At 36.1% G+C, this 12,162-nt stretch overlaps 1 protein-coding gene across 2 annotated transcripts in view; it reads right to left on the bottom strand.

Moving 5' to 3' along the window:
* Nucleotides 1-1,897: 1,897 nt before the first annotated feature.
* Nucleotides 1,898-12,162, bottom strand: part of PTER (phosphotriesterase related) — a 34,422-nt gene continuing 24,157 nt past the window's right edge. For both annotated transcript variants that reach the window (XM_025166277.2, XM_007427573.4), the window contains exons 4-5: nucleotides 6,362-6,502; nucleotides 1,898-2,612 (exon numbers count right to left, since the gene is read on the bottom strand). In XM_025166277.2, the coding sequence (XP_025022045.1) occupies nucleotides 2,402-2,612; nucleotides 6,362-6,502 (352 nt within the window). In that variant the 3' untranslated portion in view covers nucleotides 1,898-2,401. The remainder of the gene's footprint in view (nucleotides 2,613-6,361; nucleotides 6,503-12,162) is intronic.

Here is a 12,162-nt window from a genome sequence, read left to right on the forward strand (position 1 = left end):
ATAGCCTCCAGCAAATAATCTTGTACGTTTCTAGTTATTTTCTGTTTTGTTTAATGTAAATGCTAAGATTTTATATATTAAAAAACTCATTGCCTATAATTAGGTCCTAAACCAGTTATGAGACTTCTAGACTTGAATATGTTTACCAACTTAACCACAAATTAACCCGAGTGATTCCAGTAGGACTTACTTCTGAGTATTCATGTACAGGAGTGCATATTTTAAGGTGCTAAACTTGTAAATGTGGTCTGTCTCATTATTAGTCCAATGCAAAGAGGTGTTCAGAGAATGTGAAATAATAGGATTGTGTAAAATATGTATAAAGAGATTTTCAAATATGGTACGTTTAAGCCTATTTTTGTGAGATCAAGAGGCCCAATGGAACTGTTTCAGTTATACCTCCATAAATGTTTTCTCCATATATTTAATGATTTTATAGAGAATCTGATTTGAAATAACTGAAAAAGTTAAAAATTGATACTCCGAGATTGACTCCTCCATCCATGCAATTTTCTTAGCAAGAGCATGGCAGTCTTACCTTCTTCCCAGATTTTTTTTCCAGCAGCCCTGGAATTCCTTTGTGGTCTCCCATCCGAGTGCTAAAGAGATCTGACCCTACTTACCTTCCAGGCCCAGACAAGCCTGGCCAGGTGCTGCTACAACTGAACAAATAGCTACTATACATCTGTTTTTAAATTATGTGTGTGCCTTTGAATCCATTTTGACTCCTGGTAACAAGTCCCTGCTGTTTTCATGGCAAGGTTTCAGAAGTGGTTTGTCCTTGCCTCCTTCCTAGGGCTGAGAGAGGACTGGCCCAAGGTCACCCAGCTGGCTTTGAACCTAAGGCGGGATTAGAACTCACAGTCTCCCAGTTTCTAGCCTAGTGCCTTTATCCACTAAACCAAACTGGCTCGAGGATCTTTATTTGTACCGTGAAAGTGCACCTTGAGATTCCTGATATTCTTCTTACATCCATTCTTAAACACAGGAAAGTACTTTCTGCCAAAATCAATTAAAAATCTGTCCAGTTAATGTATTTAGGATCAACACGTTGAGAACATCATCAGTGAAATGGAATTTACTTATTTACAATCCAATCCTATCTATATCTATTTTCAGAAGTTGAATTCACTTTCTGTTCATAAACATACATTTACATTGCAATCCCATATATATATAATACAGAGGAGTAACCTAGATTAATCTCATTAATAGCTTCTCCTAACTTCAGCTTGAAAATTAGGTTTATAGGTTCCCAAAACAAACAAAATAAACCTCCCTCCCTCCCTCCCTCCCTTCAAATCAGTCTTGACTTCTGGTGACTGCCTGGACAAGTCCCTGCAGTTTTCTTGGCAAAGTCTACTTTCTAAAAGGAGCTAATAAATTCTGTCATTATCCACTCTGTGTTGCATTAAAAATATCTCATAGCATATCAATGTATCTTAAAATATGCCTACCTTTGATGATCCTATCTAAATTCTCTTGATGCCACCAGTTTGTAAGCTGATAGATTATTTTTATTTCCATTTACCTTAAGCATACCTAGAACTTTTTTTTTTTTTTATGAAAATGCTTCTGACATTCTGCTATGGATCTCATAACTCCATTTGTTGGAGAAGATACGCAGTTTACACTTACTGACAGCAAAACTTTGGGAGATTTTCTCCAAATTGTCAAAATGCACGTTTCAAGCAACCGAAGAATAGTTTCAAAGAAGTAGATAGATCTATGCAGAGGGGCTACTTTTCAGGAAAGCCAAAGTTTCAACTGCACCTTCAAATGCAAGGCAGAGTGTTGCTATAGTACTTTGGAAAAGGAAAGTCCCACTACACGTCTGGAATTTTTTATATATGTGGTTTGCTCATTTGAGCCTATAACTAGATACACACAGGCAGTATGAAATCAGGCAAGTAAGGCTTTATTGCTGGACATACTTAAAATACAATGCATTTCATGTTAGGATGTCATTTTTAAACAATTTTTTTTTTGGAGAAAATCGGTATCTCTGTCACAGACCACACACAAAACAATGGCGCTTATATTCAGCTGTGGCCAGTGCATGATTGAAGCCTCTCATCCTGATTAATTCAAAGGGATGTTTTACACCCAATTAATTCCATACAAAGCCATTTAAAAATATTTTGATTCATTCATCTGATATCCTCCATTTTCCTTTTATAGATGTGATGTTAAACATATTTTTTTGAAAAAAGATACACATTCTGCAGCTGTTTTAGTTGCCACCACACAATCAAAAAGTCGGGGCTCAGACATGAAAAATGTTATTTTCTTGTACTGTACCCCAAAAGTACAATTTCATTTTCCCAACCCAAAAAGAATTTCTATTTCAATTTTTCACTTTCACTGAAGCAAACATGATCACAGCCATACTTACATTTTCTTATTTAAAAGTTAGCCACTGTTTGGGATTTTCTAGCAATAGCTTATTGATTTTATTTTGAGATATTCCTCTTGTGAGCATTTTTGGGACAATATTTTCAAGAATATGAGAATAGCCATGGCCACCATATTTCTTTAATCTATGTTTTGTGTGTATGTCATGAGCAATTACAATTCTGTCATCGTAACCTTCTTCAATCAACATCCGAACTCTGGAAAAAAAAAAAAAAGGACACAATTCTGAATAAATACTTCATAATAATTTATGCTACTAAAGAAATAATTTCTGGAAACAGATTTCAACAGTATTTTTACTGAAACCACCTATTTTCATATGTTTAAAAGGAATGAGACTTGCATTTATACAAAACAGAGGATTTGTGAATTCTGGGTTAATCATGAATTACTACTGTTCTGGTAATACACACTGCAACCCTTCTCACTTCAACGATGACAGAAAAAACTGGACAACTCTGTGATTCAATTAGCACTATACATGAACTGAGAACTCTGAGTTATTTCTTTGCTATCAAGCTGGAATAAATGTATTCTTGGCTCATGAGTCTTCCTTCTTAGAGAAGCAAGGAGAAATATTGCTTCAGAGAAAGGAGTAAGCAAATCATGCATTCCTGCTAGCAAGATGAGCTGAACAAAACACCAGCATCTGCTTGTTCATGGTTAAGCCAGAGTTTTCAAGAATTCTGGGTTATCATGTGTGAACAGCTATAGAGTGGAAATCCCCGCAAAGCTTTTCTTTCCCGAGTGTTACTATTAGCTAATGTAGTATTTATAGGTATTCTTCTGGCCCAAGAGTAACAGAATTTTTTTTCAAATAATGCCATTTCTGTGAGGGAAATTAAATTCAGTTTGGCTGAAAATATCTAGATAAAGTGGCATATACTAGTGAAGGCCAATAGCTGAATGGGAAGAGGGACTGGTCTAATGGGCAGGACAACTTAAATCATAAGGCAAAACAGTTTAACAAAACAAACAAAATCTGCCATATCTCAGTTCTATGATTATTAAGCAAGAAGCTTGGGCTTCAGGTATACAACTTTTACTGTGCATTAACACACCTTTGAATTTCCTGGTGCATGAGACTAGCACATGAACAATTTATCTAAATGCACTCCATCTCAGATATCCCACACAGCCATACAACACTGAACACCACAGATGCGATGACAGCCATTATGAGAAATATTGCTTCTTACACTTTTGAATAAGAGGTCAAGGTCTTTTATTATCTGTGCAGCTGAGGAGTCGGGTTAACAAAAAAAAGTTCAATAATGGTTTGTATTTTTCTTTTGTTAAACCACTACACTTGGGGATTTTTTCCCTCTACAAATGCAGTATGAAAGTATGTAAACAAATAAATACTGGAATGTTTACACGGTTCAGTAACTGGAACATGACCAATTTTCTGCACTGAAATCATTGAACTTCAGATAATTGGATGGCTCTGGAATAGCCAGCTCCTCATTAGAAGAAACCCCATGATCACAGTGAGATAAATGAAGTCATACTATTTGACTTCAAGCAATAGGAGTTGCCATCTTGCCTACTGATGGATGAGACTGAGCTCCATGCAACCATTAAAATCACAAGTGAGCTATGAAACATTACAAATATTAATGTAGTATTGCAGAAGGTAGTAGGTTGACTTATGTTGAACATCCTTGGATAACTAAAGTAATTAAAGCAATCTGGTTCTAATTATCATGATCAAGGAGAAACAAGTTTCTCTTCATATAACAGAGATGATAACAGAATTATCATCTCAGTTCCTCAGTGACATTTGTAAAAGAAGAGTCCTTGTACAAATCTATACTATCTCAAGACACACCTTGAAATGATCTGCACGCAAAATAGATTGTTATTCCCCACCTGCACTTCTGAATTAGCAAAGCTGAATGGGAGTTACATTTGAAAAAATACCCCCCCTCCAATTTTATACACACACATAGGTCAATTTGATTTGCATGACTATGATGAGGCCATCTGAAACAATATTGAAATAACAGGAGTCGGGCAGCTACCAGCGTTTTCTGCAACAAATAACGGAAGTCCCAGAAAGCCATTCAGGGACAGTTCTAGCATAAATGAGCACATAAAAGCCATTTTGTCTCCCTATATAGTCCTTTTGGCACTTTCAATCAGGACCATTCTGAGGACTGCCTGGGAATGGATTAAAAATGCTCTCATAACTGACTGCAGCAGGATGATTGATACCAGAATATCTAGATGCATCATGCATTTATTCAATTTGTTAGATTTATATCCCACTTTTCTTTCAGGAGCACAAAGTGGTACATATAGCACTCCTGCCTCCAATTTTTCTCTCCAATAACCCTGTGGAGTAGGCTAGGCTGACCATCATTGGCTCAAAATAATTCTGAGCTTCTGTGGCTGAGAGTGCAATTGCAACACTGACTCTCATGACTTAAAATTGTTGTAAGAGTATTTTCTATCAGATATCAGAGAGCAAGTAGCAGATGATGTAGGAATGATTTCATGTTAATTATAGGACAGGTTGACAAGAAACAGAACCAGAGGCCATACCATCTGTACCTATTTTAACTTCCTTTCCAAAAAAAATTAAGCAAAATGGTATCAACCTGAGATAGTTTTTTGTATGACCCAGCTACCTGGTTCTAAAATTGTCCCAGAACTAAGAAATCGGCTTGTTCAACAACTTCCACATTGGCATTTATTTTGTTAAAGTACATAAAAATATGGTATTAGTATGTTTAATTAGACTCTCTTCTCTTTTATCTCATTTTTATTTTCTTTCCCTTACTACGACTTACTTTGTCCCCCGCACTTTGCAAAATGGTGCTTAATCTGAGGGGAACAGTGTGATGGGTATGTAAATATGTGCATACCAATGTTCTCTGTGGGTGTCCCATATTTTGGATAGGGAGACACAGAGTTTTCTACAATGGCATCTAATACAAATATAATATTCTTGTAGGAATTCGAGTTTTGAGTTCAAGACTCCATATTCCATTTACTCAGGCACTCATTTTTCCTTTTCCCCCAAGAATTATGGCTTAACTATGACTGATACTAACTAGAGCTCCTATTATGAGCAGATGATGAGCAGGTTTGTGAACTATAGTTAAGAAGGAAACTGTCTAGCATTAACACATAACTAAGAAGTCAAACTAGAAGTACCAACATGAATCATACCCATTTTCTAAATAAATGATATAAAGGGCAGCATGTATTAGTAGGAAGGATTAATGCTAGATTTCGCACAATAGTTGTTTTCCTTCCAGATTTTTGGGAAGGGGGTGGTGGTCTTCTGTCCTTGGAAAGAATAATCCCTTTCTACCCCATGATTAAGAGTGTCTACAAAAGGAGAGAAGAAACTTTCACATGAGAAAGCCTCCCAAATTCCCGTCTCTGAACCATGATTGCAGAAGGACTGTACTGATCAGATTATTTTTGATTCAGGTCCATTTTGTATGTGCTCATTCGTAAGTCTGTTCTGTTCTGTGTTTGCATTAATTTACCATGGGTATATATGTGAAAAAATAAGCACAAAAATCTTAAGAGTAATAAATGTGTTCTCCTGCAAACACATTTATAATAAAATACAAATTTTATATGTTTTAAAGTGGACAGCTGTATCACAGATTTGGATAAATATGAAATGGCAAAGGTATGTTATGCTCCCAAGCTACATGCTTGTTTAGGAGGTCTCAGGGAGTGAACAAAATCCTTGAGCATTCCAGTTTAGAAAGAGATAAAGATATAGATGGGCCATGGTCTTTCATGAATTAAAAAAAGATACTTCAAGTAACCTATAATGCAATTTATGAAAAGCACACATGTCATGATGATGCAAGTGGCAGGTGGGCTAATCTTGTGGCCTTTTTAAAACCTGGATACCAATGACATTTCTATCACCAACAGATGTTCCGGTCTAAAAGCGTTATGGCATTGTAATACATACCTTAGAATTCTTTCATTGTCACTTGGCATGTCAATATCAGGATTCATGTGATAGGAAATAAATTCTGTTCCAAAAAGATCATATTCTAAGTAGCATCCAAGTTTGGCAAACTCTAATAGTTTCTTCTCATCAAATATAGTCCTGCATAAAGCCCAATGCACACCATAAATTTGTTTCACAATCAACTGAAATGTTTTATGTCATTTAATAACTCTACAAATATAGCATATATAATTAATAAATCCCTCTCAAATCAATCCAAAATGAATTAAAAACATGTAGAAGTTCTGAGCTAGTTGTATTTATAAATATTGCTATTTTATGCACATTTTGTTTATCAGTAGAGTAACTGGTCATCACTTGAGGTGTTTATCTTTTCAACTCTTTAGCAATATATGCCATAGACAAAACTAAGTACTCCAAACAATAAATAAATCTTCATGCACTGCTCTCTTGTATTGTTACTTTATGCCTATTCAGTATATTTTCACTTTTGTCACCATCAGGACTTGGAATTCCTAAATAAAAACGAATTGCCTTGGGTGGAGTGGGGGGAGGCATATATCTTCAAAGTAAACTACAATCATCAGATCATTTTCAGCTGTAATCAATTCATAAATATCTAGAATATTTAAACATCTGGTTATATTCACACACACCCAAAAAACTACCACACTGTATTGTTCAATATTATGAAATATTAGGCAGAGTAGGCAAGCTTAATAATAAAGATGTACAAAACCAATTATGCGTATATGTATGTGTACAAAGATATTCCTCAACCAATTAATTAATTAAAAAACAATATTAGCAAAGAAAAATTAAAAAATATACTCAGGCATATCTTTTAAAATATAATTCCAAGCTAATATCTGAGGCTTGTTTGACTCTTAAAAAAAAAAAAAAAAAGCAGGGGAGATAAAATTTCTCAGTTGTGTGAGCAAGGAGAGTTCCAGTTGACTTTCAATACAAGCAACAGACAGAATTAATAATACCTAACAAAAACGTGTATAGTATATACATCAAAAAAAAATTTATAGCCATGGATAATTTTAAGCTACAATAATAAAAAGAAACCAGTGCTTCTATTCCCCCTAACATATATATGAAATAAAGAAACATGTAATTTCACTAAATAAAAATTGCGCAGTTAATATTTGGGAAGCAGGGAGACTTAAAAGTGATTGTATATTAAAACTATGATTCTGTTTTATTTTTTGTGAACGTAAAGTTGATGACCCATTAATGACTAGCTAATGGACTAGTTGGGAAGGTTTTTCTATCTGTTTATCTATCTTTAAGGCAAGAGCTAACCCTAAGAAACACTGCATTGCCATTAGGAACAAATGATGCTCATTTTCTTCTTTGGGGGTCGATATTACGTTAGTGTTCTTCCACTATATTTATGCCATAAAGAATGAAAAGAGAAACTTATGTTTTATCTTTCATTATTCAGATAAATAAAACCTTCCAGTACATTATTTGGCTGAGAATCTGATTTTTGATCAACTTTGAGCTGCCTATAACAGAAATAGTTTTATTTACTAATAGCTCCTCTAGGACGGTATTTCTTAAACTTTTTTCTCTGAGGACCCCTTCCCACTTTTAAAAATTATGGAGGACCCCAAAAGAGCTTTTGTTTGTATGGGTTATATTTATTGATATTTACAGTATAAAAAATTAAATCTGACACATTTGCTGCCACTACCACTTCTCACAATTGTTTGATGGGATTTTAATACAGGTAGTCCTTGACTTACAACCATTTGTTTAACGACCGTTGCAGCGTCCCTGCGATCACATGATCAAAATTCGAGTGCTTGGCAACTGGCATGCATTTACAATAGTTGCAGCGACCCAGGGGCACGTGATCGCCATTTGCACCTTTCCAGGGGGCTTCCAACAAGTAAAGTTAATGGGGGAAGCTGGATTTGCTTAATGACGGCAGCAAAAAAGGTTGTAAAATCGGGCACAACTCACTTAACTGCATTGCTTAGCGATGAACGTTCTGGTCCCAAATGTGGTCATAAGTCAAGGACTACCTGTATTGTATTATTTTTCAACATGGCTGGCAAATAATTTTGCCTTTGTAGACCCATGAAAGCCACAAAGGACTCCCCTAGGAGTCCTCGGAGCATGCTTTGAGAAACACTGGTCTGGGCTTTAATGTGCACATTTGGTTTGAAATAGGCCTACCCTGGAGCAAAAAAAGGGCAACACTCTCTCTCCATATTTTGGTAACTGATTTGATTCATCTTCTAAGCATTCATCCAAAAGCAGAGAAAAGAAGTGTTCCATAGGCCAAATATGACATATAATTAAGTATTTCTGGCTGCATGATAATATTGAGGCAAGTAGCTAATGTAAGAAAGTCCCTATTCCTATGATTTGTGTAAGAGTGGTACTAAACTGCAGATCCAGGAAAGAATCATACCAAACAGGCATAAAACAATATGCAAAAACTAGCTGCACCTTCAAATCTACCTCTTTCTCCTAAAAATGCAAGAGTACAAATTCACACACTTCTAATATTGAACAGAAATCCTTATCCATGCTACTTTGGTGACCCTTGTACTAATGTCATAAAGTTCTTAGTGTTCTTTCAATTGTATCATATATATTATTCTGAAAATGACTGGTGACACAAATGCAATCTTTTGACTTAACAACAGGATTGAGGAGGAGGAACAGGTAGGATGAAAGAAATCCCTTGTTCAAAAATAACTGCTAACAGCGGGAATCTCACTCCTGCCAACTCTAACTAATGAAATTCTTTTTTCAGTAATCTTCATAGTTTACACAAATCAGAAAAGTTAACAAATAGGTTTTTCAAAGTGCCGTGCACTTTTTTGGCTCTCATTTACTATAGACACAGCTCTCTTATGTAGTGGGCAAAAATATTATAATGATGAATATCTATACTGAAGAGCCACAGCATATTTTGTCTTTATTTTATATCACAAATGAAAGAATTATACCGGCGATCTTTTAGTTAACATACAAAGGAAAAGGGAATTCATTTAAATCAGGCCTGTTAATAACCACCAGCCTGATTACCTGAGGCAATCAAGGTTCACCTCTAGGCAATCAGACAGAGAAATATTTGCAATCTGGAAAAAAGTTTATTTTTCTCCCAATGCCTCGCAGATGAGCAGAATGGAAAACAAGTTGGTAGCATATTTACTTTCCTTTAAGGATCTACAATAAAAAGTTGCATTATCATGACCTCTACTTGTGCTTATTGTTTTAGCCAGCAATGACTCTAGAACAGCGTTTCTTAAAGTGTAGTCCTAGGACTCCTGGGGATCCCCCAAGACCCTCTCAGGGGTCCATGAAATTATACAAATAAAAGCTCTTTTGGGGTCCTCCATAATTTTTAAAAGTGGGCCCTGAGAGCAAAAAGTTTAAGAAACGCTGCTCTAGAACATGCCATTCTGTTCTCCCTCCTGGCCTATGTCTCCATTTCTCTTGCAATGCATGGGACTCTCCTTACTTTTTAGACCCTCTTCTCCAGAATTTTCGACAAATCTGAAAAACTCTACCAAGGGTGCCAATCGTTCCTTCTTATGCAAGGGCAGTGCTATTATGGAAGTCCTACAGGAAGAATAGTGCATCCCACATATAACTATCATGAAAATAACTATGTTCAACACAGCTTCAATCTGTCAGTAATGCTAATAAATAATTGTCAAGCTGCCAATTCCCAGCCACACAAGGTCACAGAGGCTCGGACATACAGATCATTTTTCTCATTTGAAGAAAAGGGACATTCACTGCTGTACTCTTGATAAGTGCACTACTGTTTTTGTTTTCAGAAGCAATACCTTGCTGTTCTAGTACAAAAGGAGTCATCTCACATATCCCACTGTTTTTTTTAATGTTACATAGATTATTTGTTGTGTGCTTGGTTTGGTTGTGACAAATGTTAAAAAATATGGAAAAAGATAAAAATCCAGCATTGTCCTCCGAAAGATAGCTTTTGAGCTACTGAAGGTTACTTGCTCTGCAGATATATTTCTAATATATGTGTTTTAAAAGTGTTCAGGACTCTGCCAGTTGATTCAGGGAAGGCCAACCGGAAGATGGGCCTGCCTTTTCAGAAGCTACCAAAAAACCGCAGCAGCTGTGTTTTCACGAGTCAACTCACAAGCAGAGGCACTTGTCAACACTGACTGGTGGACAATTATCTAGAATTCATGTGGCATTCTTTCTAAATTTTATCTAGAGCTATCATGGATTCAATTTAGAACTTTTCTGCATGCAAAATGTACCCTCTACCACTTAAGCTATTGCTTCTCTGTAGAATTTGGAGAAGGAGCATGAATTTCGATACATCAGTACACATGGATGTACCATGAAGCCAGTACACATGGTCATAAATTGGCTTATCCCATGGCCCGGTGCATATTTACTCGAGATAACTCAACAGAACTTGCCTGGTTGTTAGGCTGTCTTGGCTGATGACTTCAACACTGTATTTCTATATCCCAGTGGAAAAATTGCTAGGCCACCCAGCTTCTCATCGAATATACTGTAATCTTGCTACAAAAGTCTGCATTAATTGAAAACATCTAGGTAGATTAATAAGAAGGCAAAGATTTGTGTTCAGAACAAGCAGTTTTATGTGAAAAATACTGTATATCACAGACTAGTAAAACTAGGAGACATTAGGAAGGATGTTGTGATGGAATGGAATTATGAAGGCCAGACTCAGGGAGAAAAACATTGGCAAGATTGATGTCAGGCCTAGCCCAAGGAACTCCAAGAGACCATGTAAATTCAGTCCAGCAATGTTTATTAGCTACAACCTCTAGCAAGAATCTTCCCAGACTGAAACCCCAGTTCCCAAGTAATGCCAGCCACAACATTGTGAATTCCTCAGGGAGGTGCCAGTCGCATCCTCATCTCTCCTTCTCGCCTCAGGAGGTGAAAGAAAATGTTTTTCTTCCTGAGTCTGGCCTTCATAATTCCATTCCATCACAGATGTCTCTGTATAGGAATCATTTCTTTTTCCCAGTGTCTATACCTGGCCATAGCTGGTTTGCTCCAGAGCATCATTGGGCCTACTCTAAAGTATTTCATTTAAAAAATGGAATCATAATTAATAACCAAGAGACAAAGTAACCCATGAAGCAGAAGTATGGGAATTAGAATGAGGAGTATCATAGTTTCTTAGGCATACTGTGTAAGTAGTATATACAGATGAAGGATGGGGGTGTACTTAGGCTGGAAAAGTGCAACAAAAAGGATTAGAAAAATCTACCAATCTACTCTGTGAAGTTGGAAGAATGGCACAAGTATCTAGATGAGGTAAGTGCAGCTTTATAAAATTTAAACATTGCTGTAAGATTTATAGATCAGTAAAATGTTTTGTTTGAGTTATGATGCTGAACAGTTCCCTGACATAAACAGAACCTGATAATGTAAAGTAGACTTCAAGCCTACTTTACTTGAGAAACATAATTTATTTAAGGTAACCAAGCAAGGACTAAGGAGACACTCATATTTAAATGAATATTACAGTCTACAAAGCAGTTAGGCAGGCATACTTTTAAAAAATTATTTAGATTTTAGCATAATTAGGTACTCTTTTGTTAGTATTATAGTTTGAGTAATTTCAAAGGATCTGTCACTAACTTCTGGATAGCTGATCTGCCAGTGCCAGTACCTAAGCATTACCTCTACAACTGCCAGTAAAATTTAAGCAATCCTCTGTCTAAATGACACATCACAACATGGTGCCTATCCAGATTTAATGAATTTAAAATTCCACTCTCTAGAAGCAAAAATAAATACACACA

Source organism: Python bivittatus, unplaced genomic scaffold (assembly GCF_059951505.1).
Source record: "Python bivittatus isolate LINGU-HERP-01145 unplaced genomic scaffold, Pbiv_v1 ctg000610_np1212, whole genome shotgun sequence".
NCBI lineage: Eukaryota > Metazoa > Chordata > Lepidosauria > Squamata > Pythonidae > Python > Python bivittatus.